Source organism: Salvelinus alpinus, chromosome 4 (assembly GCF_045679555.1).
Source record: "Salvelinus alpinus chromosome 4, SLU_Salpinus.1, whole genome shotgun sequence".
In the NCBI taxonomy this organism is placed as follows: domain Eukaryota; kingdom Metazoa; phylum Chordata; class Actinopteri; order Salmoniformes; family Salmonidae; genus Salvelinus; species Salvelinus alpinus.
This window is the reverse complement of record NC_092089.1, coordinates 80,776,781-80,804,420: the sequence shown is the minus strand read 5'-3', so window position 1 is coordinate 80,804,420 and position 27,640 is coordinate 80,776,781. Positions and strand designations below refer to the sequence as shown.

The window sequence follows — 27,640 nt, the reverse complement described above, 5'->3', positions numbered from 1 at the left end:
ACAGAGTAAATTCCACACTATGCATTAAACATACTGTTTCAGCCAATCAGCATTCAGGATCTAAACTAACCGGTTTATAAATAAACATATAGCATGAGTAAAAATGGGGGAAAATAATAAATAACTTTATTTTTTAGCTAGAATATGAAATGACATGCAGTGGGGTATTATGGGATATATTTGAGTTTTCTTGTCTGCATTGGTCTGCGTCGGCGTTCTTCCGGCTTCCAAGACTCGAACGGAAAGGGGAAAGCCTTGGCTGTGATGCCGCTGGATGATGGCTGCTTTCGGGATCTTAAGTTACGAACACCGGCCCCTGAAGCGGCCACGACTCGGACCTCCGGACGTTTATCCACAAGACCCAAAGCAAAAAGAGGTCAGATAAACTTAAATCGTGTGTCAAACCAACGTTGCAAAGAGAAATTGACACAAAGAGCCTATTTGGAAAGGAGCCCTTAGCTACGCTATGGTTGCTAACGTTAGCTAACGTTAATCCCACCAGACGGCTATCAGGCCCAAACCAGTCTCTCTAGTAATAACAATGAACAGCTACTTGGCTTGTCAGTTTGCCTGCTCGCACTGAAAACACCAACCAGCTAGCTGGCTAGCTATCTTGATAGCTTTCTATGGGGCTAACGTTAAGTCGTAATTTAGTTAACGCTAGCTAGCTAAATGATACGACAAATATAATTTGGTTAACTTTCAAATTAACAAATATTTCACGAACCGTTGTTTGCATTTCAAATAACGTTAACTAGCAACACAACTAGGATACATTTGGAGCAGCTTGGTAGATAGTTAGCTAACGTTAGCGTTATTAGCAACTAGCTACCGCAGGTTAGCTAGTTAAATGTCGTCATTCATGGTCATGATGTATTTAGCTACTTTGACATGTCACTTAACGTTTCTGGCATACGTGGAATGGGATCCTAATACTTAGTAAAACAAATTAAATAATTGACTAACAAGCTCAACTCAATTTGATCATGTAGCTAACTAGTTACCTAGTTGGCAAAGCAGTCCCCCACTGAGATAATCGTTTGTTTTGTAAACAAAGGTGGAGAATGTGGTATCCAGTGTCCAGTACATGTGCTCATTGGGTGACTTCATCAACTGCATGGTTTGAATTTCACAATAGAGAACTAATGTAAATAATTTGTGTTCCAGGATGAATTGACTGCGTTGAATGTGAAGCAAGGATTTAATAATCAACCGGCTGTGTCTGGGGATGAACATGGAAGTGCTAAAAATGTCAACTTCAATCCCTCAAAGGTGATCTTCTACTCATCACTGTTTCTTTGTCATCTGTATCAGACACACGTAGTGAATAATGATGCATGTTGTAGGATCTCTTGTTCATAGTATATTTTCCTATTACCCAAACAGATTAGTTCAAACTTCAGCAGCATCATTGCAGAGAAGTTGCGCTACAACACATTTCCAGACACAGGCAAACGGAAGCCTCAGGTCAACCAGAAGGACAATTTCTGGCTCGTTACTGCCAGGTCACAAAGCTCTATCAACAACTGGTTTACAGACTTGGCTGGGACTAAACCCCTCACCCAGCTGGCCAAGAAGGTAGGACTTTGTACCAAAACACCCCTGGGGGCACGTTCAGCAGAGCATCACATTGTGATAGAAATATGTTACTGTATGTAAAACAAACAAGACTCTGACATGTAGACTAAGGAATCATGCTGGCTCTATTCATGACATTTATATCTGCAAAGTTCCAACATGTTTGACTGCTGAACGTGGCCCTATTCTTCCTGTGACCAACTCAAATTTAACCGCAATATGTCTGCCTTGGGAGACTTATACACTATCTTCCTAATATTATTCAAAGTAACTACGTTGCGATTTATAAGACAGACTTGTAAATTATAAAAAATGTATGTTATTTTTCTGCTGCATCTTCCTTTACTGGGTTTGTTTGGGTTTGTGTACCAGGTGCCGATCTTTAGTAAAAAGGAGGAGGTTTTTGGCTACTTGGCCAAGTACACAGTACCTGTGATGCGTTCGGCATGGATGATCAAGATGACCTGTGCGTATCACGCCGCCATCACAGAAACAAAAGTCAAGAAGCGGCACGTGATTGACCCCTGCATAGGTAATCAAGCACTCCTTAAAAAATATATAGCCTAACCATCCTCCCTTGAACAACATCGTTTTTTAAAAATGATTGAGCATGTTCCAGCTAGCCCCCTGTGGCCAAAACTCCTCAATAATGGAACATTCCAATATCCTGAGTGTTCACTGCCATTTAGAAAAGATAGGCTGCTACATCTCTAGAATTTTGCTCAGTCATGCTGCATTAACAGAAGCATATGCCACTGGGATGAATTGAACTCTTAACTGTATGTTCTTTCTGTCTGCACTGCAGAATGGACTCAGATCATCACTAAGTACCTGTGGGAGCAGTTGCAGAAGGTGGCCGAGTTCTACCGCCAGTCTCCCAGCCAGGGCTGTGGCTCCCCCCTCCCGGCCAATCCGGCCGAGGTGGACACGGCCATGAAGCAGTGGGAGTACAACGAGAAGCTGGCCATGTTCATGTTCCAGGTTGGTTGGTCCTTTGGTTTGTCTGTGTGCCTGCCTATCGCAGGTTCCACGTCTGTCTCCACCGGGGACCTATGTATCTGCCATGTCTGATGCGTTTGATAAGCAAAATAAATATGCTTCAGTTGGTAGAGCATGACCCTTGAAACACCAGGATCGTGGGTTCGATTCCCGTGGCAACCCATGCATCAAATGTATGCACACATGACTGTAAGTCGCTTTGGATGAAAGTGCCTGCTAAATGTTATATTAATTTTGATATACAGTGCCTTCGGAGAGTATTCAGACCCCTTGACTTTGGGGAGTTTCCCTCATTCTTCACTGCAGATGCTCTCAAGCTCTATCAGGTTGGATGGGGAGAGTTACTGCACAGCTATATCAAAATCTAATTTTATTTGTCACATGCACCGACTACAACAGGTGTAGTTGACCTTAACGTGAAATGCTTACTTGCAAGACCTTAACCAGCAATGCAGTTCAAGAAATAGTTAAGAAAATATTTACTAAATAAACTAGTAGAAAAGTAACACAATAGAATTACATAACAATAACAAGGCTATATACAGGGGGTACCGGTATCGAGTCAATGTGCGGGGGTACAGGTTAGTCGAGGTAGTTTGTACATGTAGGTTGGTGTAAAGTGACTATACATAGATAATAAACAGCGAGTAGCAGCAGTGTAAAAACAAAGGAGGGGTCGAAGTAAATAGTCCGGGTGGCCATCTGATTAATTGTTCAGCCGTTTTATGGCTTCGGGGTAGAAGCTGTTAAGGAGCCTTTTGGACCTAGACTTGGCGCTCCGGGTACCGTTTGCCGTGCGTTAGCAGAAAGAACAGTCCATGACTTGGTTGCCTTTTCAGTTCTCTCCAGAGATGTTCGATCGGGTTCAAGTCCGGGTTCTTGCTGGGCCATTCAAGGACAGTCAGACACTTGTCCTGAAGCCACTCCTGTGTTGTCTTGGCTGTATGCTTAGTGTCATAGTCCTGTTGGAAGGTGAACCTTCACCCCAGTCTGAGGTCCTGAGCAGGTTTTCATCAAGGATCTCTCTTTACTTTGCTCCATTCATCTTTCCCTCAAACCTGACTAGTCTCCCAGTCCCTTCCACTGAAAAACATCCCCACAGCATGATGCTGCCACCACCATGCTTCACCGTAGGAATGGTGCCAGTTTCCTCCAGACATGACGCTTGGCATTCAGGTCAAAGAGCAATCTTGGTTTCATCAGACCAGAGAATCTTGTTTCTCATGGTCTGAGAGTCCTTTAGGTGCCTTTTGCCAAACTCCAAGCAGGCTGACATGTGCCTTTTACTGAGGAGTGGCTTCTGTCTGGCCACTCTACCATAAAGACCTTAATGGTGGGGTGCTGCAGAGATGATTGTCCTTCTGGAAGGTTTTCCCATCTCCACAAAGGAACTCTAGAGCAGAGTGATCTTCGGGTTCTTGGTCACCTCCCTGACCAAGGCCCTTCTCCCCCGATTGCTCAGTTTGGCTGGGCGGCCAGCTCTAGGATGAGTCTTGGTGGTTCCAAACGTCTTCCATTTAAGTATGATGGAGGCCACTGTGTTCTTGGGGGACCTTCAATGCTGCAGACATTTTTGGTACCCTTCCCCAGATTTGTGCTTCAACACAATCCTGTCTCGGAGCTCTACAGACAATTCCTTCGGCCTCATGGCTTGGTTTTTGCTCTGACATGCACTGTCAACTGTGGGACCTTATATAGACAGGTGCGTGCCTTTCAAATCATGTCCAATCAATTGAATTTACCACAGGTGGACTCTCATCAGGTTTTAGAAACTTCTCAAGGATGATCAATGGAAACAGGATGTACCTGAGCTCAATTTCGAGTCTCATAGCAAAGGGTCTGAATATTTCTGTTATTTATTTTTAAATTTGCAAAAATGTCTGAACCGGTTTTCGCTTTGTCATTATGGGGTATTGTGTGAAAATTGCTGAGGATTTTTAATTTACTCTATTTTAGAATAAGGCTGTAAAGGAACAAAATGTGGAAAAAATCACGTGGTCTGAATACTTTCCGAAGGCACTGTGTGTGTGTATATTTTATATATATATATATATATATATATTCAGCAAAAAAAGAAACGTCCTCTCACTGTCAACTGCGTTTTATTTTCAGCAAACCCAACATGTGTAACATTTGTATGAACATAACAAGATTCAACAACTGAGACATAAACTGAACAAGTCCCACAGACATGTGACTAACAGAAATGTAATAATGTGTCCGTGAACAAAGGGGGTGGGGGTCAAAATCAAAAGTAACAGTCAGTATTGTACCAAATACAATGCTCTTAGTTCTAGAGATGTTCAGGACCAGTTTATTACTGACCACCCATTCCAAAAACAGACTGCAACTCTTTGTTAAGGGTTTCAGTGTCTTCATTAGCTGTGGTTGCTGATGCGTATATGGTTGAATCATCAGCATACATGGACACACATGCTTTGTTTAATGCCAGTAGCAGGTCATTGGTAAAAATAGAAAAGAGATGTGAGAGTGAGATGTTACCCCACTCTTCCACCAAGGCACCTGCAAGTTCCCGGACATTTCTGGGGGGGAATGGCCCTAGCCCTCACCCTCCGATCCAACAGGTCCCAGACGTGCTCAATGGTATTGAGATCCGGTCTCTTCGCTGGCCATGGCAGAACACTGACATCCTGTCTTGCAGGAAATCACGCACGGAACGAGCGGTATGGCTGGTGGCATTGTCATGCTGGAGGGTCATGTCAGGATGAGCCTGCAGGAAGGGTACCACATGAGGGAGGAGGATGTCTTCCATGTAACGCACAGTGTTGAGATTGCCTGCAATGACAACAAGCTCAGTCCGATGATGCTGTGACACACCGCCCCAGACCATGACGGACCCTCCATCTCCAAATCGATCCCGCTCCGGAGTACAGGCCTCGGTGTAACGCTCATTCCTTCGACGATAAAAGTGAATCCGACCATCACCCCGGTGAGACAAAACCGCGACTCGTCAGTGAAGAGCACTTTTTTTATAAAAAAAAAATAATAATCTCCCCAACTTTCGTGGTATCCAATCGCTAGTAATTACTATCTTGTCTCATCGCTACAACTCCCGTACGGGCTCGGGAGAGACGAAGGTCGAAAGCCACGCGTCCTCCGAAGCACAACCCAACCAAGCCGCACTGCTTCTTAACACAGCGCGCCTCCAACCCGGAAGCCAGCCGCACCAATGTGTCGGAGGAAACACCGTGCACCTGCCCCCCTTGGTTAGCGCGCACTGCGCCCGGCCCGCCACAGGAGTTGCTGGAGCGCGATGAGACAAGGATATCCCTACCGGCCAAACCCTCCCTAACCCGGACGACGCTAGCCCAATTGTGCGTCGCCCCACGGACCTCCCGGTCGCAGCCGGCTGCGACGGAGCCTGGGCGCGAACCCAGAGACTCTGGTGGCGCAGCTAGCACTGCGATGCAGTGCCCTAGACCACTGCGCCATCCGGGAGGTGTGAAGAGCACTTTTTGCCAGTCCTGTCTGGTCCAGCGATGGTGGGTTTGTGCCCAACGTTGTTGCCTGTGATGTCTGGTGAGAACCTGCATTCAGTCCAGCCTCGCTCAGCCTATTGCGGACAGTCTGAGCACTGATGGAGGAATTGTGGGTTCCTGGTGTAACTCGGGCAGTTGTTGTTGCCATCCTGTACCTGTCCCGCAGGTGTGATGTTCGGATATACCGATCCTGTGCAGGTGTTGTTACACATGGTCTGCCACTGCGAGGACGATCAGCTGTCCATCCTGTCTCCCTGTAGCGCTGTCTTAGGCGTCTCACAGTACGGACATTGCAATTTATTGCCCTGGCCACATCTGCAGTCCTCATGCCTCCTTGCAGCATGCCTAAGGCACGTTCACGCAGATGAGCAGGGACCCTGGGCATCTTTCTTTTGGTGTTTTTCAGAGTCAGTAGAAAGGCCTCTTTAGTGTCCTAAATTTTCATAACTGTGACCTTAATTGCCTACCGTCTATAAGCTGTTAGTGTCTTAACAACGTTCCACAGGTGCATGTTCATTAATTGTTTATGGGTCATTGAATAAGAATGGGAAACAGTGTTTAAACACTTTACAATGAAGATCTGTTAAGTTATTTGGATTTTTACGAATTATCTTTGAAAGACAGGTTCCTGAAAAAGGGCCGTTTATTTTTTTTCTGAGTTTATTTAGATGTTATTGCGGGTATAGCGAAATGCGTGTGTTCCTAGCGCCAGCAGTGCAGTAGTATCTAACAATTCACAACAATACACACAAATCTAAAAGTAAAATAATGAAATTAAGAAATATATACTGTAAATATTAGGACGAGCAATGTCAGAGTGGAATGACTAGAATACAGTATATACATATGAAATTGCATATGTTACATTACTCATATCTATATACTGTATTTTATACCATCTACTGCAGCTTGCCTATGCCACTCAGCCATCGCTCATCCATATATTTATATGTACATATTCCTATTACATCCCAAGTTATTTGGATTTTTATGAATTATCTTTGAAAGACAGGTTCCTGAAAAAGGGTCATTTTTTGCTGAGTTTATGTATGTGTGTGTACGTGTGTGTATTAAAGGTCGACTGATTAATCGGAATGGCCGAATAATTAGGGCCGATTTCAAGTTTTCATAACAATCGGAAATCGGTATTTTTGGACATCGATTTTGCCGATTTTTTTATATTTTTTTTATATATATATTTTTTTACACTCTTTATTTAACTAGGCAAGTCAGTTAAGAACACATTCTTATTTTCAATGACGGCCTAGGAACGGTGGGTTAACCTTTCAGTGATACCCACCCGGGAGCATCCTCATCAAAAAAGCTGACTAGCATAGCCTAGCCTAACGGGACAGGGATATCATACAATATAATTTTCATGAAATCACAAGTTCAATACAGCAAATGAAAGATAAACATCTTGTAAATCCAGCCATAATTTCCGATTTTTAAAATGTTTTACAGCGAAAACACAATGTATTTATATTAGCTAACCACAATAGCCAAACACACAACGGCATATTTTCACCATGTTTCCACCGCATAGGTAGCTTTCACAAAACCCAGAAATAGAGATATAAAATTAATCACTAACCTTGAACAACTTCATCAGATGACAGTCTTATAACATCATGTTATACAATACATTTATGTTTTGTTTGAAAATGTGCATATTTATAGCTACAAATCTTGGTTTTACATTGCAGCCACCATCACAAATAGCACCAAAGCAGCCAGAATAATTACAGAGAGCAATGTGAAATACATAAATACTCATCATAAAACATTTATGAAAAATACATGGTGTACAGCAAATGAAAGATAAACATCTTGTGAATCCAGCCAATATTTCCGATAAAAAAAAAAAAAAGTGTTTTACAGCGAAAACACAATATAGAATTATATTAGCTCATCACAATAGCCAAACACACAACGCCATTTATCCACCGCAAACATAGCGTTCGCAAAAACCAGCAATAGATATAAAATTAATCACTAACCTTTGGACAACTTCATCAGATGACAGTCTTATAACATCATGTTATACAATACATTTATGTTTTGTTCGAAAATGTGCATATTTAGAGCTGCAAATCGTGGTTATACATTGTGAATACGTAGCAACAATTCACCAAAATCTCCGGAGATATTTTGGACAGTCATCTAATCAAAGAACTCATCATAAACTTTACTAAAAAATACATGTTGTACAGCAAATGAAAGATACACTGGTTCTTAATGCAACCGCTGTGTTAGATTTTTTAAAATAACTTTAGTAGAACATACAGCATGCAGTATTGTGAGACAGCGCTCACATATTCTCCGCCTTGTTGGAGCCAACATTTACCACAAAAATACGAAATAACATCATAAATATTCTCTTACCTTTCTTGAGCTTCCATCAGAATGTTGTGCAAGGAGTCCTATTTCCAGAATAAATCGTTGTTTGGTTTTAGAATGTACATTTCTTCTGTCGAATTAGCAACTTTGGCTAGCCATTTCGAGCTCACGTGTCCAAGAAATGTTTGCGCCTGGATGTATCAAATAAAGTCAGAGCCGGAGCAATTCGCCGTGTATACCGAACGCTTTTCAGAAGACAATGTCGAGTTCCCCCGCGCGCCGTCAAACTGATAAAATACCGGACCTGCCACTCCAAAAGCTCTTATTCGGCCTCACATCAAGCTAGACACCCCATTCAACCTTCTACTGCCTGTTGACATCTAGTGGAAGGCGTATGAAGTGCATACATATCGATAAATAAAAGCCAATTGAATAGGCAAGCCCTGACACAGAGCCTCGTTTTCAGATTTTTCACTTCCTGTGTGGAAGTTTGCTGCCAAATGAGTTCTGTTTTACTCACAGATATAATTCAAACAGTTTTAGAAACTTCAGAGTGTTTTCTATCCAATAGTAGTAATAATAATATGCATATTGTATGATCTAGAACAGAGTACGAGGCCGTTTAATTTGGGCACGATTTTTCCCAAAGTGAAAACAGCGCCCCCCTATTCACAAGAAGTTAACTGCCTCGTTCAGGGGCAGAACGACAGATTTTCACCTGGTCAGCTTGGGGGATCCAATCTTGCAACCTTGCAGTTAACTAGTCCAACGCAATAACGACCTGCCTCTCTCTCGTTGCACTCCACAAGGAGACTGCCTGTTACGCGAATGCAGTAAGCCAAGGTAAGTTGCTAGCTAGCATTAAACTTATCTTATAAAAACAATCAATCAATCATAATCACTAGTTGATGACACACATGGTTGATGATATTACTACATATTATCTAGCGTGTCATGCGTTGCATATAATCTGACTGAGCATACAAGTATCTAAGTATCTGCCTGAGCGGTGGTAGTAAGAAGCAGGCGCGTAAACATTCATTCAAACAGCACTTTCGTGTGTTTTGCCAGCAGCTCTTCGTTGTGCGTCAAGCATTGCGCTGTTTATGGCTTCAAGCCTATCAACTCCCGAGATGAGGCTGGTGTATCCGAAGTGAAATGGCTGGCTAGTTAGCGCGCGCTAATAGCGTTTCAAACGTCACTCGCTCTGAGCCTGTGGTTGTTTCCCTTGCTCTGCATTGGTAACACTGCTTCGAGGGTGGCTGTTGTCGTTGTGTTCCTGGTTCGAGCCCAGGGAGGAGCGAGGAGAGGGACGGAAGCTATACTGTTACACTGGCAATACTAAAGTGCCTATAAGAACATCCAATAGTCAAAGGTATATGAAATACACATCGTATAGAGGGAAATAGTCCGATAATTCCTATAATAACTACAACCTAAAACTTCTTACCTGGGAATATTGAAGACTCATGTTAAAAGGAACCACCAGCTTTCATATGTTCTCATGTTCTGAGCAAGGAACTTAAACGTTAGCTTTCTTACATAACACATATTGCACTTTTACTTTCTTCTCCAACACTTAGTTTTTGCATTATTTTAACCAAATGGAACTTGTTTCATTATTTATTTGAGGCTAAATTGAGTTTATTGATGTATTATATTAAGTTAAAATAAGTGTTAATTCAGTATTGTTGTAATTGTCATTATTATAAATAAAAATTTGACAGATTTTAATCGGTATCGGCTTTTTTGGTCCTCCAATAATCGGTATCGGCGTTGAAAAATCATATAATCGGTTGACCTCTAGTGTGTGTGTGTGTGTGTGTGTGTGTGTGTGTATATATATATGTGTGTATATATACACTGCTCAAAATAATAAAGGGAACACTTAAACAACACAATGTAACTCCAAGTCAATCACACTTCTGTGAAATCAAACTGTCCACTTAGGAAGCAACACTGATTGACAATACATTTCACATGCTGTTGTGCAAATGGAATAGACAACAGGTGGAAATTATAGGCAATTAGCAAGACACCCCCAATAAAGGAGTGGTTCTGCAGGTGGTGACCACAGACCACTTCTCAGTTCCTATGCTTCCTGGCTGATGTTTTGGTCACTTTTGAATGCTGGCGGTGCTTTCACTCTAGTGGTAGCATGAGACGGAGTCTACAACCCACACAAGTGGCTCAGGTAGTGCAGCTCATCCAGGATGGCACATCAATGCGAGCTGTGGCAAGAAGGTTTGCTGTGTCTGTCAGCGTAGTGTCCAGAGCATGGAGGTGCTACCGGGAGACAGGCCAGTACATCAGGAGACGTGGAGGAGGCCGTAGGAGGGCAACAACCCAGCAGCAGGACCGCTACCTCCGCCTTTGTGCAAGGAGGAGCACTGCCAGAGCCCTGCAAAATGACCTCCAGCAGGCCACAAATGTGCATGTGTCTGCTCAAACAGTCAGAAACAGACTCCATGAGGGTGGTATGAGGGCCCGACGTCCACAGGTGGTCCCGTGTGGCTCAGTTGGTAGAGCATGGCGCTTGCAACGCCAGGGTTGTGGGTTCATTCCCCACGGGGGGACCAGGATGAATATGTATGAACTTTCCAATTTGTAAGTCGCTCTGGATAAGAGCATCTGCTAAATGACTTAAATGTAAATGTATATATTCACTAAACAGTTTTAAATGGATTGAGTTGTTACTTGGTTAGAATTTTGTGACTTCAATGTTTGCTTTTTGTCATTACACAGCTGTCTGTCATGGTAGTATAACCCTATTTCACTATGTCACTGCATAAGCAACGTGCTGCATGCCAGGTTCATTAGGGGAAAAATAGCAGTTAACAGCTAGCAAGTTAGCTTCTATTTAGAGGGTGAGCCATTTCTGTTGTCAACTACACTATGAGGTAACCGATAAGACAATGTATGCATTTTATGACTAAGGCCAGATAGAATCACAAGCAAGACAAAACAGTTTGGGAATTTTTTGGATGATCGTTTCTTGCTCGCCCGCATCATATAGCACATTGTTTACACTGACTAATAGTGAAATGGAGTAATTGCATAAAGATGCGGGATCTTAAGCACAACAAACTCATAGCATGAATTGTACCAATTAGGTTCATAACATATCATACAAATTGCAACAACAAAAAAATGCATGGTGTAACTTATCATAGGAAGTGGATGACGTAGTACACACAAAAAACGGGGTCCCGCTTTCGCTCGTGATCGCCACTTTCAAAACTAATGGATGAAATTATACAAAGTTCTGGAGCATCACTTTAACTTGCCATAAATACTTCATGCTGTAGAAGAACAAGCAATTACAAACGGTTGTTTGCTTGTGTCCAGGATGGCATGCTAGATAGACACGAGTTCCTGACGTGGGTGTTGGAATGCTTCGAGAAAGTCCGACCTGGAGAGGATGAGCTTCTGAAGCTGCTGCTGCCCCTCCTGCTACAGGTAATGCCGCTATACCATCCCTTTAGCTCCCATCTTAATAATAATTTGGTGGGTGCTTATATTTGTCCTATTTCACACGTGTATTAATATGCATGTGTGAATTGGAAATGTGGTTTTTGCTTTTCCCACTCTCCCTGAGACATCCTCGGAGCAATTAGGGTTAGGTTCCTTGTTCAAGGGCACATCGGCAGATTTTTCACCTTGTCAGCTTTGGGATGCGAACTAGAAACCTTTCAGTTACTGGCCATGCCATACAATGCTCTAACCGCTAGGCTATCTTTCTCCTAATGCAGTGATGAATTTCATTCTCCATCCAGTAGCAAACCACGTATTTCATGTGGAAGAAGTAACTTGAGGAGACACTCACAGAGATGTAGTTTATCTTCACTAATCAGAGAAAGTCCAGGTTCTTACATCCTCTAATTATACAATTGGGGACATTAAAAATGTATTTTTCAAATAACTTTTTGTGCAGCAATGGTACATTGTTAATGCGACAAATTATCTTGCAGGGTGATGGCAAGCACCAAGTAAAGTAGCAATCGTCTAACAATAACCTATCTAATGAAAACAAAATCTGACATATGCCCTTGGAAGTGCAGTTTAATCTACTTTAAAGAAAATGTTTTTACCTGAGCTGCAGTAAATGTTAAGTTTTGAATGCCCCCAACTGTACATCATTGAGGCTGACCTAGCTACCCTCCCCCGTTTTTCCCTATATTCCATTGCTGTGATCACTTATCAGCTCTGAAGAGTTAGAACTGACATTGTGAGTCGTGTCCCCTCCCTCACTACTCAGGGGGGGTTAGAACTGACATTGTGAGTCGTGTCCCCTCCCTCACTATTCAGGGGGGGTTAGAACTGACATTGTGAGTCGTGTCCCCTCCCTCACTACTCAGGGGGAGTTAGAACTGACATTGTGAGTCTTGTCCCCTCCCTCACTACTCAGGGGGAGTTAGAACTGACATTGTGAGTCGTTACCCCTCCCTCAGTACTCAGGGGAGTTTGTGCTGTCGGCCTACCTGTCTCGGAGACTGGCCTACTTCTGCACGCGACGCCTCAACCTGCTGCTAAGCGACGGGAGCCTGGGACCCGGCGCCGGGGGGCACCCGGCACACAGCATCCTGGCGCAGCCGGGGAACGCCCTGCCCCCCACACCCACCTCCCAGCCCACGGGGGGCAACCAACCCCAGACCCCCTTCACAGACTTCTACATCTGCCCTCAACACAGGCCCTTGGTGTTTGGGCTCAGCTGCATGCTACAGGTACAAACACACTGAATAGCCTTTCCACTGAATTGAATGGATTGTCTGCTACTGCAGTACTATTACACTACTATTGATATTGCTGTTAAGCCATAAGGCTAGTATAGTAAGTACTATTACACTACTATTAATATGACTGTTAAGCCATGAGGCTAGAATAGTAGGTACTATTAATGTTACTGTTAAGCCATGAGGCTAGTATAGTAAGTACTATTACACTACTATTAATGTTAAGCCATGAGGCTAGTATAGTAAGTACTATTACACTACTATTAATGTTACTGTTAAGCCATGAGGCTAGTATAGTAAGTACTATTACACTACTATTAATGTTAAGCCGTGAGGCTAGTATAGTAAGTACTATTACACTACTATTAATGTTACAGTTAAGCCATGAGGCTAGTATAGTAAGTACTATTACACTACTATTAATGTTACTGTTAAGCCATGAGGCTAGTATAGTAAGTACATGGCTATGTTGGTAAACTAGCTCTGGTTACATTATCAGGTTTGGGATTGTTCCTGATGAAATTCTATTGTAGATTTTAAAAATCCTGATTTCCCATATTGTCAATCATATCCCTGAATTGTTCTTTTCCTGGTCTTGGTTTCATCAGAGTATCGTGCTGTGCTGTCCCAGTGCCCTGGTGTGGCACTACTCTCTGACAGACAGCCGGAACAAGACTGGTTCCCCACTGGACCTACTCCCCATATCCCCCTCCAACCTGCCCATGCCAGGGGGCAACAGCACCTTTACACAGCAGGTAAGGCCCAGAGTCTGGTTCCTGTCAAGGTTTCTTCCCGCCTTGGAAGATATTCCATGCCACTGTACCTTTGCCATTGGCTTTATATTGCTTAGAGTTTTGATTATGACTAATATATTTGGGGTTTGGATTATGACTAATGCATTTGGGGTTTGGATTGTGACTAATACATTTGGGTTTTGGATTGTGACTAATGCATCTGGGTTTTGGATTATGGCTAATGCATTTGGAGTTTGGATTATGGCTAATGTATTTGGAGTTTGGATTATGGCTAATGCATTTGGAGTTTGGATTATGGCTAATGCATTTGGAGTTTGGATTATGGCTAATGCATTTGGAGTTTGGATTATGGCTAATGCATTTGGAGTTTGGATTATGGCTAATGCATTTGGAGTTTGGATTATGGCTAATGCATTTGGAGTTTGGATTATGGCTAATGCATTTGGAGTTTGGATTATGGCTAATGCATTTGGAGTTTGGATTATGGCTAATGCATTTGGAGTTTGGATTATGGCTAATGCATTTGGGGGGTTGGATTTGGACTAATGCATTTGGGGGGTTGGATTTGGACTAATGCATTTGGGGGGTTGGATTTGGACTAATGCATTTGGGGGGTTGGATTTGGACTAATGCATTTGGGGGGTTGGATTTGGACTAATGCATTTGGGGGGTTGGATTTGGACTAATGCATTTGGGGGGTTGGATTTGGACTAATGCATTTGGGGGGTTGGATTTAGACTAATGCATTTGTCAGTTGATTGATTGAATGCCCTCCACGCGCTGAGAGGTTGACATCATTGCATGCCTATTGACTTTGTCTTCTCAGTCGTCCCATCTGCTTATGTCGTCCCATCTGTCTTATCTGTGCTTTTACCTCAGGTCCGTGCAAAGGTCAGAGAAATAGAGGAGCAGGTCAAGGACAGAGGGCAGGCTGTGGAGTTCCGCTGGTCCTTTGATAAATGTCAGGAGACAACTGCTGGTAAGGAAACTGCTCCTTCATGATTAGATCAATAACACCTATAAAATGACATGACATTGCATCCAGACAATGACTATATGGGCTGGTTTCCCAGACAAAGATTAAGACTAGTCCTGGACTAATAATCTAATTCAACAGAGATTCTCCACTGAGCATGCTTTATAGCCCAGCACTAGGCTTCATCTTTGTCTGGGAAACTGGTCCTGGATGTATAAGGAAAAAGGAAATTAGTAACATTTTGTGTTTTACTTGCTTTCACCAGGCTTCACCATTGGAAGGGTCCTACACACCCTGGAGGTTCTAGACAACCACAGCTTTGAGAAGTCAGACTTCAGCAACTCCCTGGATTCCCTTTACAACCGCATCTTCGGCTCGGGCCAGAGCAAAGACGGCCACGAGGTAAAGATGTTTTCTCTTAGATGACCACTCTTGCATATGTCAAGTCTGAAGACTTCAAAGGCCCAGTGCAGTTAAAATGTGATTTTTCTGGTTTTTTATATATCACACACTGCATTTGGAAAGTATTCAGACCCCTTGACTTTTTCCATATTTTCTTACGTTACAGCCTTATTCTAAAATGTATTAAATAGTTTTTTCCCTCATCAATCTACACATAATACCCCATAATGACAAATCTAAAACAGGTTTTTAGAAATGTTTGCAAATGTTTAAAAAATGTACTTATCACATTTCCATAAGTGTTCAGACCCTTTACTCAGTACTTTGTGGTAGCACCTTTGACAGTGATTACAACCTCGAGTCTTCTTGGGTATGATGCTATAAGCTTGGCACACCTGTTTGGGGAGTTTCTTCCATTCTTCTCTGCAGGTTCTCTTAAGCTCTGTCAGGTTGGATGGGGAGTGTAACTGCACAGCTACTTTCAGGTCTCCAGAGATGTTCGATTGGTTTCAAGTCTGGGCTCTGACTGGGCCACTCAAGAACATTCAGAGATTTGTCCCGAAGCCACTCTTGCATTGCCTTGGCTGTGTGCTTAGGGTCGTTGTCCTGTTGGAATGTGAACCATCGCCCCAGTAAGGTCCTGAGTGCTCTGAAGAAGGTTTTCATCAAGGATCTCTCTGTACTTTGCTCCATTTCCTCCAGATGTGACGCTTGGCATTTCAACCAAAGAGTTCAATCTTGGTTTCATCAGACCAGAAAATCTTGTTTCTCATGGTCAGAGTCCTTTAGGTGCCTTTTGGCAAACTCCAAGCAGGCTGTCATGTGCTTTTTACTGAGGAGTGGCTTCCGTCTGGCCACTCTACCATAAAGGCCTGATTGGTAGAGCGCTGCATAGATGGTTGTCCTTCTGGAATGTTCTCCCATCTCCACAGAGGAACTCTGGAGCTCTGTAACAGTGACCATCGGGTTCTTGGTCACCTCCCTGACTGACCAAGGCCCTTCTCCCCCGATTGCTCATTTGGCCGGGCGGCCAGTTCCAGGAAGAGTCTTGGTGGTTCCAAACTTCTTCCGTTTAAAAATGGAGGCCACTGTGTTCTTGCGGACCCTCAATGCTGCAAAAAAAATGTAGTACCCTTCCCCAGATCTGTGCCTTGACACAATCCTTTTTCAGAGCTCTACGGACAAATCCTTCGACCTCGTGGCTTGGTTTTTGCTCTGACGTGCTCCATTTCGAGTCTCATAGCAAAATGACTGAATACTTCTGTAAATACTTTTTTATTTTTTTATTATTATTGTCAAAAATTTCTAGCGCCATTTTCGCTTTGTCATTATGGGGTATTGTGTGTAGATTGAGGGGGGGAAGTATTTAATCAATTTTAGAATAAGGCTGTAATGTAACAAAATGTGTAAAAAGTCAATGTTTTTATACTTTCCTGAAGGAAATTTGCCCAGAAATGATTTTGATATTGAGATAAAAATAGCTGCATTGGACCTTGAATGGTTTTCAATCACATATGAAAAGGCAAAATGTCAAGTGTGAGCAAGAGGCCAACTAACACCATCTGGCCCTAATCATTACTGTAGAATACATAGAATTTCTTCTTCTGGAGACAATGAACTGTATTCCATTGTATTCTTTCAGAAACACTACTTAGATGGGCCCAGGCTTCCGTGCTGTATGGTCTTCTCCCTGACATGTTTCTCTCTGTTTAGATGTCCCCTGATGACGATGCCGTGGTGACCCTGCTGTGTGAGTGGGCGGTGTGCTGCAAGAGGTCTGGCCGTCACAGGGCCATGGTGGTGGCCAAGCTGCTGGAGAAGAGACAAGCGGAGATTGAAGCCGAGGTGAGACAGTGGCCCACGCACTCGTGCACATACACATTTCCGATTCATGACTACAGCACCGTGACTGCCCCACAGTGACACATGGCCTTGTCACTCAGCCACAGCTATTCCTGAGTATTCTCAAGGATACTTCTTGCCTTCTTTCTTGCCTCGTGAGAACAGGTCTCTCTTGCAAAAGAGATCTTAATCCCGAGATTTCACCTGTGTAAATAAAGGATGAAGATGGCCACAGCCTTTAATAACAAGATTCTGAATTGTTTTAGAAGATGTGAGGTATAGGTTTTTGTATTTCCTCAAGGCTATTGTTGTGTGCAATGCTGTCTCAATCCATTTAATTAAATTGTATTCCCTGCAAACTTGTGTATACAAAACTGAAGAAACTATTGTTCAAATGTTATACAATGCTTATCACAGATGTAAGGGATATTTGCTCAATGGCAGTGGTTCTCAGGCTGTGTGTGTGCTTGTCTGTGTTCGCAGAGGTGCGGCGAGTCGGAGGTGGTGGATGAGAAAGGCTCAGTTTCTTCAGGATCTCTCTCGGCGGCCACCCTGCCTGTGTTTCAAGACGTGCTCCTGCAGTTCCTGGACACCCAGGCCCCCATGCTCAGTGAGTCTGCCCTTCACTAGTAGTCAATTATAATCCCTTATTTGGGTTGTCTGCGGCTGCTTCCCAAATCACACCCTATTCCCTATACTGTAAGGTGTCTACCCACTCTGCCCAGATTTCCTAACTTAATACATCTGATAAGCACTGAGCTCTCTTGACAGAGTGGTGCGCTTTCTCGCAGAGACTTTTGAGGATTCTACATGTTGTGGTGTTCGTCTGCAAAGTTGTTTCCGCTGGTCGCAAAAAGCCAAATTAACATGACACAAGCTGAATTAAATGTAAAAGGCTTTGAAAATAAAAAGCTAGCGGTACGCTCAGTGCTCCGTTGATGTTTCACAAATGTTTTTCTGAGAAATCTTTGAAATCATTCATAAGAAAAGTGTATACTAGAATATGAAAATGTATATATTTCCTCTATATTGTTTTATGTCCTCCGGATTTGAGAAGAAAGATGAGTTCCACTGTAAGCCTGTCCGTTAGCCTTAATTCTTCCACAGCATCCAGCCCAGCTGACGCAATGCTATTTTCCAGTTTTTTTTTCTCTGACCTCAATTGATTTAGTCACTCTAATTTTAGCCATCCTACAAGAGTAAAAATGGTACCCATTTTTGATTGAACACCATATATAATGCTCTACTTTTGATTAGGGCACTTGACCACAGCTCTATGGGTCCTGGTCAAAAGTAGTGCACTATATAGGGAATATAGGGTCCCATTTATGCTCCCGCTAGGCTCTCTGCATCTCTTGATTCCAGCACTCTTTTGGATTTAGTCTGCCCAGCGTTTGAGTTGTTATGCACTACTATGGGTTTGGGACTTGAGCTGTACTGCGCTGGCCTGGTTACACATCCACCATAGTGCTGAAAAGGACAATGGTGAAAAGAAAAAATCCACAACAGCACAGTATGGTTCAGGTCAGCAACATAGTGGGAAAAGGGTATTGGTGTTGAGTAGGGTGAAAGAAATCCTGGTTAGAAGATTCCTGGACTCTGGATGGAATAAGCAGAAAATTATGGAATTCCCCACTGGTATTTCTGGAAAACCTGGGAGTTTTTGGAATGTTACCCAAATTTAGCAACCTTAGTGTTGGGTTAGCATGGTACACAGGGTCCTGTGTGGCTCAGTTATCAGAGCATGGCGCTTGCAACGTCACGTTCGATTCCCGCTTTAGCCACCCAATATGAAAATGTATGTGTGCACTACTGTTAGTCGCTTTGGATCAAAGTGTCTGTTAAAGATTATATTATAAAGGTTTATGACTGGTCTCTTACTGCTGCTAATGCTGGAGTGTATAGTGACAAACTATCCCCATCTGTCCCTTCTCAGCGGAGGCAGGCAACGAGAGCGAGCGTGTGGAGTTCTCTAACCTGGTGCTGCTCTTCTGCGAGCTCATCCGCCACGACGTCTTCTCTCACAACATCTACATGTGCACGCTCATCTCCCGCGGGGACCTGGCCTCTGACTCCCACCTGCCCCGCCCCCGTTCCCCTAGTGATGAGCCTTCAGACGAATCAGAGCGCAAGGAGCACGATGCAGGCAGCAGCGTCAAGAACGAGGCATGTTATGTGGTGGCAGCTGTGCTAGTGTCCACGATGTATCATCGGTAGTTACTCACTGCTTTTGAATTGATTTTGGAATGAAACGTGTATTTTCTTTTCTTTATACAGGACACTGGTCTCTCCGAGTTAATGGAGATCGATCACAACTCGAGCGCTAATTTCGATGAGGTAGGTGTATTTGCATCATGCCAGTAGAAGTGGGCAGCTAATGTGTACTAGTGAATATTCTCCCTGGCACAACTACATAGTATTCTTACCTGTGCTCCATCAGACTGTCCCATTCACCTCTGGATAACCTTTCCATGCTGTGTGCAGCCCTATTAACTTGAGTTGTCTCTTGTTTTGTAGATGTTTTCTCCCCCCACTCACTGTGAGTCAAAGGGCAGCCCCTCTCCCGAGAAGCCTGCCCCGGAACAGGAAGGGAAGGGCGCCTGCAAAGACAAGGCCCTGGATCCTGCCTTCCCATTGGTGTACGAGCAGCCCCGCCACATCCAATACGCTACCCACTTCCCCATCCCCCAGGTAAACAGCCCTGAGAGAGGATTTGGCTAGCTCAGCTCTAACTCACAGATGGAATTCAATCTGGGTCATCAGTGCAACTGTAGACCATGATAGCCTTCTGAGCTAAAGCCCAGGCTCTGGGAGCTTTATAGTTTCAGACAAGTTTACTTATCACCCCAGCAAAGCTTAGTGAACTACCGCTGCTTCATTGGGACTGGTTGTTGGTCTAACTCAAGGTAATTTTAGCCCTTCAAGCTAAAACACACATTTTCAGCTTCCTGGCATTGCTTTGCACCCAACCTCAACTACATAGCCTATGAACAAATTGACTCACTCCTTGACACAGTTAGCCCTCTAAACAAAAGACAGATCTCAGATGACTCATAACAACTGGGTGGCTATGTGAACTACCTCCACTATGCATGTATTGACTCACTCCTTGACAGTTAGCCTTCTGAGCTAAAGTCTAGGCATTAGCTATTAGTGCCGACATAAGTCTTCAGATCTCAGGCTATGTGAACTATCTCCACTACATAATGCACAGTGCACACATTGACTGACTTGTCGTCGTCCCCAGGAGGAGAGTGCCAGTCACGAGTGTAACCAGCGACTGGTGGTGCTCTACGGCGTGGGCAAGCAGCGAGACGAAGCGAGGCACGCCATCAAGAAAATCACCAAAGACATCTTGAAGGTGCTCAACCGCAAAAGCACAGCAGAGACCGGTAAGAATAGTACTAGTTCCAGTTCTTATTTGACTCTTGTTTTTAATGACCTCATCTATGGGCCTTCTGTTTTCCCTAGAGCAATATGGCCTCTGAGTTTCTATCTGCCGTTACTTTTAGAATTTTTCTCGTAGAGAAAAAGACTATGCTCGTTCTGGAAACTCCAGACTTTGACATGAATTTCAGCACCAGTCGTGATGCGCAACCATAGATTTATTGAGTGAGGTTGTATATTCTCACAACTCTCAGCAGATGTGCCCCCTGTCTATCACATTACAGATACTGTTTGAGCAGATTGCAGTGAGACGTTATTTTGTTAACTTTGTTTTTGATGGACGCTGTGCCTGTTTTTTAGTGCATCACAAATGGCACCCTATTCCCACTACTTAAAGTAGTGCACTATGTAGGGAATAGGGTACCATTTGAGAGACAGTCTGCTGTTACATCTGCCCCTATCTGATCCCTTCAATAATGTTTCCCAAGTTGAAAACTGTCCTCAGAAACCTTCATATCTCTTCTCCAACACTCTTTCCTCTCTGTTCTTCATTATTGAACACAGGATTTTTGACGATTGACTCCAGGGCTAGCATCCTATATTCAATATTCCTTTCCATCCTGTCCAATTTCTATGCTCGTAGCTGTAATTTGCTGCCACTCATCTTATCTCTCTTAGCATGTGACATTAACAAGGGGGATTTGAGAAGTTATAATTATGCAGCCTAAAGGGCTTTTTTCTTATGTCATTCAAGTCATTTATGTTCAGCCATATTCCTGCTTAGGAGTTGAGCAGATGGCCTTCTGGTTACAAGCCCATTTCCCTTGTGCTTTGCATAACCTTCTCTGTTCCTTTTTAGTTTTTAAGCCATTTGAGCACTGTCATTATAATGTGAACTTTGAAAGTGACGGGCCCTAGGGGCCCTGATCAAAAGTTGTGCACTATATATAGGGACTAGGGTGCCATTTGGGACGGATCAAAAGTTGTGCACTATATATAGGGACTAGGGTGCCATTTGGGACGCAACCATTTGTCATCAGTAGAGCTTTAACCTTTTTAGAAAGGCTGTGTGAGTGTCACGCGCATTCTGAAAGTATTCAGATCCTTTCACTTTTTTCACATTTTGATTCGTTACTGCCTTAAACATTTAATCCATTGTAGAATATTTTTCCCTCAATCTGCACACGATACCCCATGATGACAAAGCAAAAACAGGTTTGGAAATGTATAAAAAATATAAAACGTAACACATTCGCATAAGTATTCAGACCCTTTACTCAGTACTTTTTGAAGCAATTACAGCCTCGGGTCTTCTTGGGTGTGACGCTACAAGCTTGGCACACCTGTATTTGGGGAGTTTCTCCCTGCTCTGCAGATCCTCTCAAGCTCTGTCAGGTTGGATGGGGAGCGTCGCTGCACAGCTATTTTCAGGTCTCCAGAGATGTTTGATCTGGTTCAAGTCCGGGTTCTGGCTGGGCCACTCAAGGACATTGAAACTTGTTGCGAAGCCACTCCTGCATTGTCTCGGCTGTGTGTTTAGGGTTGTTGTCCTTTTGGAAGGTGAACCTTTGCCCCAGTCAGGTCCCGAGCACTCTGGATCAGGTTTTCATCAAGGATCTCTCTGTACTTTGCTCTGTTCATCTTTCCCTCAAAGCTGACTAGTCTCCCAGTACCTGCCGCTGAAAAACATCCCGGTTTGGTGCCGGTTTTCCTCCAGACGTGACGCTCGGCATTCAGACCAAAGAGTTCAATCTTGGTTTCATCCGACCAGATAATCTTGTTTCTCATGGTCAGAGTCCTTTAGGTGTCTTTTGGCTAACTCCAAGCAATCTATCATGTGCCTTTTACTGAAGAGTGGCTTCCGTCTGACCGCTCTACCGTAAAGGCTTGATTTGTGGAGTGCTGCAGAAATAGTTGTCCTTCTGGAAGTTTCTCCCATCTCCAGAGGAACTCTGGAGCTCTGTCAGAGTGACCATCGGGTTCTTGGTTATCTCCCTGACCAAGGCCCTTCTTCCCCGATTGCTCAGTTTGGCCGGGCGGCCATCTCTAGGAAGATTCTTGGTGGTTCCAAACTTCTTCCAATTAAGAATGATGGAGGCCACTGTGTTCTTGGGGACCCTCAATCCCACAGAAATGTTTTGGTACCCTTCCCCAGATCTGTGCCTCGACACAATCCTGTCTCGGAGCTCTACGGACAATTCCTTCAACCTCATGGCTTGGTTTTTGCTCTGACTTGTACTGTCAACTAGGGGACCTTTATATAGACAAGTGTGTGCCTTTCCAAATCATATCCAATCAATTGAATTTACCACAGGTGGACTCCAATCAAGGATGATCAATGGAAACAGGATTCACCGGAGCTAAATTTTGAGTCTCATAGCAAAGTGTCTAAATACGTATGTAAATAATGTATTTGTTTTTTATTTTTAATACATCTCTAAAATACAGTTTCAGCTTTGTCATTATGTGGTATTGTGTGTAGAATGATGAGGAAAACTATTTAATACATTTTATAATAAGGCTGTAACGTAACAATGTGAAGAAAGGGAGGGGATCTGTGTCACGTTCCTGACCTGTTTTCCTTTGTTTTGTATTTGTTTTAGTTGGTCAGGGCGTGAGTTGGGTGGGTTGGTCTAGGTTTGATTTTCTATGTTGGGATTTTGTGTTCGGCCTGGTATGGTTCTCAATCAGAGACAGCTGTCAATCGTTGTCCCTGATTGAGAATCATACTAAGGCAGCCTGGGTTTCACTTGTGTTTTGTGGGTGTTTGTTCCTGTGTCAGTGTTTGGGCCACACAGGACTGTTTCGGGTTAGTCACGTTTGTTGGTTTTTTGTATTTTGTAGTGTTTGTTGTTTTTCCATTAAATAATGAATACTTACCAATCCGCATCTTGGTCCGATCCATGCTCCTCCTCGTCTGAGGAGGAGAACGACTACGACAGCCGTTACAGAAACACCCACCAAAACAGGACCAAGCGGAGTGGAGATGGACGGCAAGAACAACAGCAATGGGGAAAAGAGGAATGGACTTGGGAGGAAATCCTAGACGGGAAAGGACCCTGGGCAGAGCCAGAGGAGTGTCGCCGCCCCAAAGCGGAGCTGGAGGCAGCGAAAGCGGAGAGGAGGTTTTATGAGGCGAAAGCAAGGCAGAGCGGCTGGAAGCCCGAGAGGCTCACCCAAAAATTTCTTGGGGGGGGGGCTAAAGGGGAGTGTGGCGAAGCCGGGTTGGATACCCGAGCCAACTCCCCGGGCTTACCGTGGAGTGAGAGGGCGTCGTACTGGTCAGACACCGTGTTATGCGGTGGAGCGCACGGTGTCCCCAGTACGCGTGCTTAGCCCAGTGCGGGCTATTCCACCTTGCCGCACTGGGAGGGCTAGGTTGGGCATCGAGCCGGGTGCCATGAAGCCGGCCCAACATATCTGGCCTCCAGTACGTCTCCTCGGGCCGGCGTACATGGCACCAGCCTTACAGGTGGTGTCCCCGGTTCGCCTGCATAGCCCAGTGCGGGCTATTCCACCTCGCCGCACTGGCAGGGCTACGGGGACCATTCAACCTGGTAAGGTTGGGGAGGCTCGGTGCTCAAGAGCGCGTGACCTCCTTCACGGTCCGGTATATCCGGCGCCACCTTCCCATCCCAGCCCAGTACCATCAGTGCCGACACCACGCACCAGGCTTCCAGTGCGTTTCCAGAGCCCTGTTCCTCCTCTACGCACTCTCCCTGTGGTGCGTGTCTCCAGCCCAGTGCCTCCAGTTCCGGCACCACGCACCAGGCCTACTGTGCGCCTCAGCAGGTCAGAGTCGGCCGTCTGCCCAACGCCGCCTGCGCTGCTTGCCTGCTCAGCACAGCCTGAGTCTGAACTGCCTGCCTTCCCAGCGCTGTCTGAACTGCCTGCCTTCCCAGCGCTGTCTGAACTGCCTGCCTTCCCAGCGCTGTCTGAACTGCCTGCCTTCCCAGCGCTGTCTGAACTGCCTGCCTTCCCAGCGCTGTCTGAACTGCCGGCCTGCCCAGCGTGGTCTGAACTGTCTGCCTGCCCAGCGCTGCCCGTCTGTCCCGAGCCTTCAGAGCCGTCCAGCCAGGACCTGCCAGAGCCGTCCAGCCAGGACCTGCCAGAGCCGTCCAGCCAGGACCAGCCAGAGCCGTCCAGCCAGGACCAGCCAGAGCCGTCCAGCCAGGACCAGCCAGAGCCGTCCAGCCAGGACCAGCCAGAGCCGTCCAGCCAGGACCAGCCAGAGCCGTCCAGCCAGGACCAGCCAGAGCCGTCCAGCCAGGACCAGCCAGAGCCGTCCAGCCAGGACCAGCCAGAGCCGTCCAGCCAGGACCAGCCAGAGCCGGCCAGCCAGGATCCGCCAGAGCCGGCCGCCAGCCAGGATCCGCCAGAGCCGGCCGCCAGCCAGGATCCGCCAGAGCCGGCCGCCAGCCAGGATCCGCCAGAGCCGGCCGCCAGCCAGGATCCGCCAGAGCCTTCCGCCAGCCAGGATCCGCCAGAGCCTTCCGCCAGCCAGGATCCGCCAGAGCCTTCCGCCAGCCAGGATCCGCCAGAGCCTTCCGCCAGCCAGGATCCGCCAGAGCCTTCCGCCAGCCAGGATCCGCCAGAGCCTTCCGCCAGCCAGGATCCGCCAGAGTCTTCCGCCAGCCCCTCAGTCCGGTGCTACCCCTCAGTCCGGTGCTACCCCTCAGTCCGGTGCTACCCCTCAGTCCGGTGCTACCCCTCAGTCCGGTGCTACCCCTCAGTCTGTTACTGCTCTTTGGAATAGTGGGATTGACATGGAGGGTGGATATTGGGAGGAGGCAACGGAAGCGGGGGTTGACTATGGTGAGGTGGGGACCACGACCAGCGCCAGAGCCGCCACCGTGGACAGACGCCCACCCAGACCCTCCCCTAGACTTTGTGCTGGTGCGCCCGGAGTTCGCACCTTAAGGGGGGGGTTCTGTCACGTTCCTGACCTGTTTTCCTTTGTTTTGTATTTGTTTTAGTTGGTCAGGGCGTGAGTTGGGTGGGTTGGTCTAGGTTTGATTTTCTATGTTGGGATTTTGTGTTCGGCCTGGTATGATTCTCAATCAGAGACAGCTGTCAATCGTTGTCCCTGATTGAGAATCATACTAAGGCAGCCTGGGTTTCACTTGTGTTTTGTGGGTGTTTGTTCCTGTGTCAGTGTTTGGGCCACACAGGACTGTTTCGGGTTAGTCACGTTTGTTGGTTTTTTGTATTTTGTAGTGTTTGTTGTTTTTCCATTAAATAATGAATACTTACCAATCCGCATCTTGGTCCGATCCATGCTCCTCCTCGTCTGAGGAGGAGAACGACTACGACAGCCGTTACAATCTGAATACATTTGAGTGGCCTTTTATTGTCCCCAGCACAAAGGAGAAATGCTCACCAACAGGAATGTAAACAAATTTGTGCACAAAATTCAAGAGCAATGAGCTTTCTGTGCGTATGAAACATGTTTTGAATCTATTTCAGCTCATGAAACATGGGACCAACACTTTACATGATGCGTTGTATATATTTTTTGATAGGACTTTGATTTGTCTCTTCTCTGTCAGGAGGAGAGGAAGGACAGAAGAGAAAGAGGACTAAGCCTGAGGCCTTCCCCACAGCAGAGGACATATTCTCCAAATTCCAGCACCTCTCCCATTTTGATCAGCACCAGGTCACCTCTCAGGTGAGACATCCCCCCCATAGCTGTTCAGTCTCATCATTTTAAGTGTGCTCCAAAACTTGCTATTGTAATCGTCAAGTTATTCGGTAAAAATCGATACTTATGATATGTCCGCCATTCAATTCTTCTGGAGGTACAGTTAAATGATTCTCATAAAACAATGTCTTTAATTGCAAACTGATATTTTCAATTACTTTACTAGAGTATACAATGTTATGGATATTCAGTAGGCCTGTGTAGTAGTGATGAAGTTCGGCTCTTTACTGACAAGTATTTTTGGCTCGTTCAGTCAAAATAACCAATCTTTTGACTAATTTCGTTAATTTGAGTCAGTAATACCGCGAACGATGGACCTGAAAACTCGAAAGAGTTATGATCAGGGTTGGAAATTAACATCTGCCAAATGCGGGAAGATTTTGTCATTGGTAGAATTTATATTTTACCAGCCACGTTGGCGGGTGGTCACACAGAGCATTTGGAAACGGTTTTGAAAAATCCAAAGCCCACATGTAAATGTTGGTCCAATTGTCAAGAAAGGCTACTAAAGTGTGACTTTGTCCCTGTGTTTCTTGGCTAGTTACATCGTTCTGTTCACACGCTAGGTTTTTCAATGTTAGTTTGAGTTTGCTGTAACTGTCTGCTGCAGTCTGAGATTTTATTTTTTATCACCGACAAGCAAGTTCCCAAATTACTATGGTAATGGCCTGTCCCTTGTTAAAGGGCCATCTGACATTTTTTTGTCTCACCTTATGATTGTGCTTGATTGAGCATGGATCACTCCCTCAAAAAATAGTACATTTCCAAGCCTGATCATGATTCTACTAGCATGGCGTTCACCATAGGGGGCTTATTGGAGCTGTCATTTGTGACAGACTTGTAAACGTGTGCTTTAAACTATGTATATTGGTTGATTCCTAGGCATACAAATACAATTATTTATTGATAGTTTTGAAACAAGGTCTAGTTGTGGCCGCAACCAGACTAGATTGTGAAATACTCTTGGCGGAATGCATTGACTACTGTCAGGGTAATAAGTATCCTGACAACTCACATTAAATTCTTCCGCTGCTCTGTTGTTCGCTACATACTGTACATCCCATTGCTGAGAAGAAACAAATATGCGTGGTGTAGCGTTTGGCCAGAGCAAGGAGTCTGGGTAGTCAGGCAAGGTAATAAACACAGTCGTTCGCTAATTGAAGCCCCCCGAACGATTGGAGTTTGTTGAGCAGAGGCTTTTGGATTCTCAAAGCTGTGTCCATCATAACATTCAATAATCAATTAATTGCAGTCATTCTTGCTCCAATGTGATCAATTATCAGTTCAAAACACAGTGGCGTGTATTCATGTATGCTCAGGGAAGCCAGGCTTCCCACAAAAAATGTACCCCCCCCCAAAAATGTATCTTTCGTCTATCTGTTTCATAATTTTCCTTCAATTCACAAGAGGCTGAATGTATCTCACAG

The 27,640-nt window shown here is 44.8% G+C and overlaps 1 protein-coding gene across 1 annotated transcript in view; it reads left to right on the top strand.

Moving 5' to 3' along the window:
- The first annotated feature begins 210 nt into the window (after window positions 1-210).
- Window positions 211-27,640, top strand: part of LOC139574522 (mediator of RNA polymerase II transcription subunit 12-like) — a 48,538-nt gene continuing 21,108 nt past the window's right edge. The window contains exons 1-17 of the mRNA XM_071399188.1: window positions 211-376; window positions 1,168-1,272; window positions 1,387-1,578; window positions 1,951-2,110; window positions 2,384-2,559; window positions 11,766-11,876; window positions 12,869-13,141; window positions 13,759-13,905; window positions 14,785-14,884; window positions 15,147-15,283; window positions 16,997-17,128; window positions 17,609-17,735; window positions 19,062-19,291; window positions 19,403-19,462; window positions 19,643-19,816; window positions 20,373-20,517; window positions 26,062-26,180. Of these exons, the coding sequence (XP_071255289.1) occupies window positions 275-376; window positions 1,168-1,272; window positions 1,387-1,578; window positions 1,951-2,110; window positions 2,384-2,559; window positions 11,766-11,876; window positions 12,869-13,141; window positions 13,759-13,905; window positions 14,785-14,884; window positions 15,147-15,283; window positions 16,997-17,128; window positions 17,609-17,735; window positions 19,062-19,291; window positions 19,403-19,462; window positions 19,643-19,816; window positions 20,373-20,517; window positions 26,062-26,180 (2,490 nt within the window). The 5' untranslated portion in view covers window positions 211-274. The remainder of the gene's footprint in view (window positions 377-1,167; window positions 1,273-1,386; window positions 1,579-1,950; window positions 2,111-2,383; window positions 2,560-11,765; window positions 11,877-12,868; window positions 13,142-13,758; window positions 13,906-14,784; window positions 14,885-15,146; window positions 15,284-16,996; window positions 17,129-17,608; window positions 17,736-19,061; window positions 19,292-19,402; window positions 19,463-19,642; window positions 19,817-20,372; window positions 20,518-26,061; window positions 26,181-27,640) is intronic.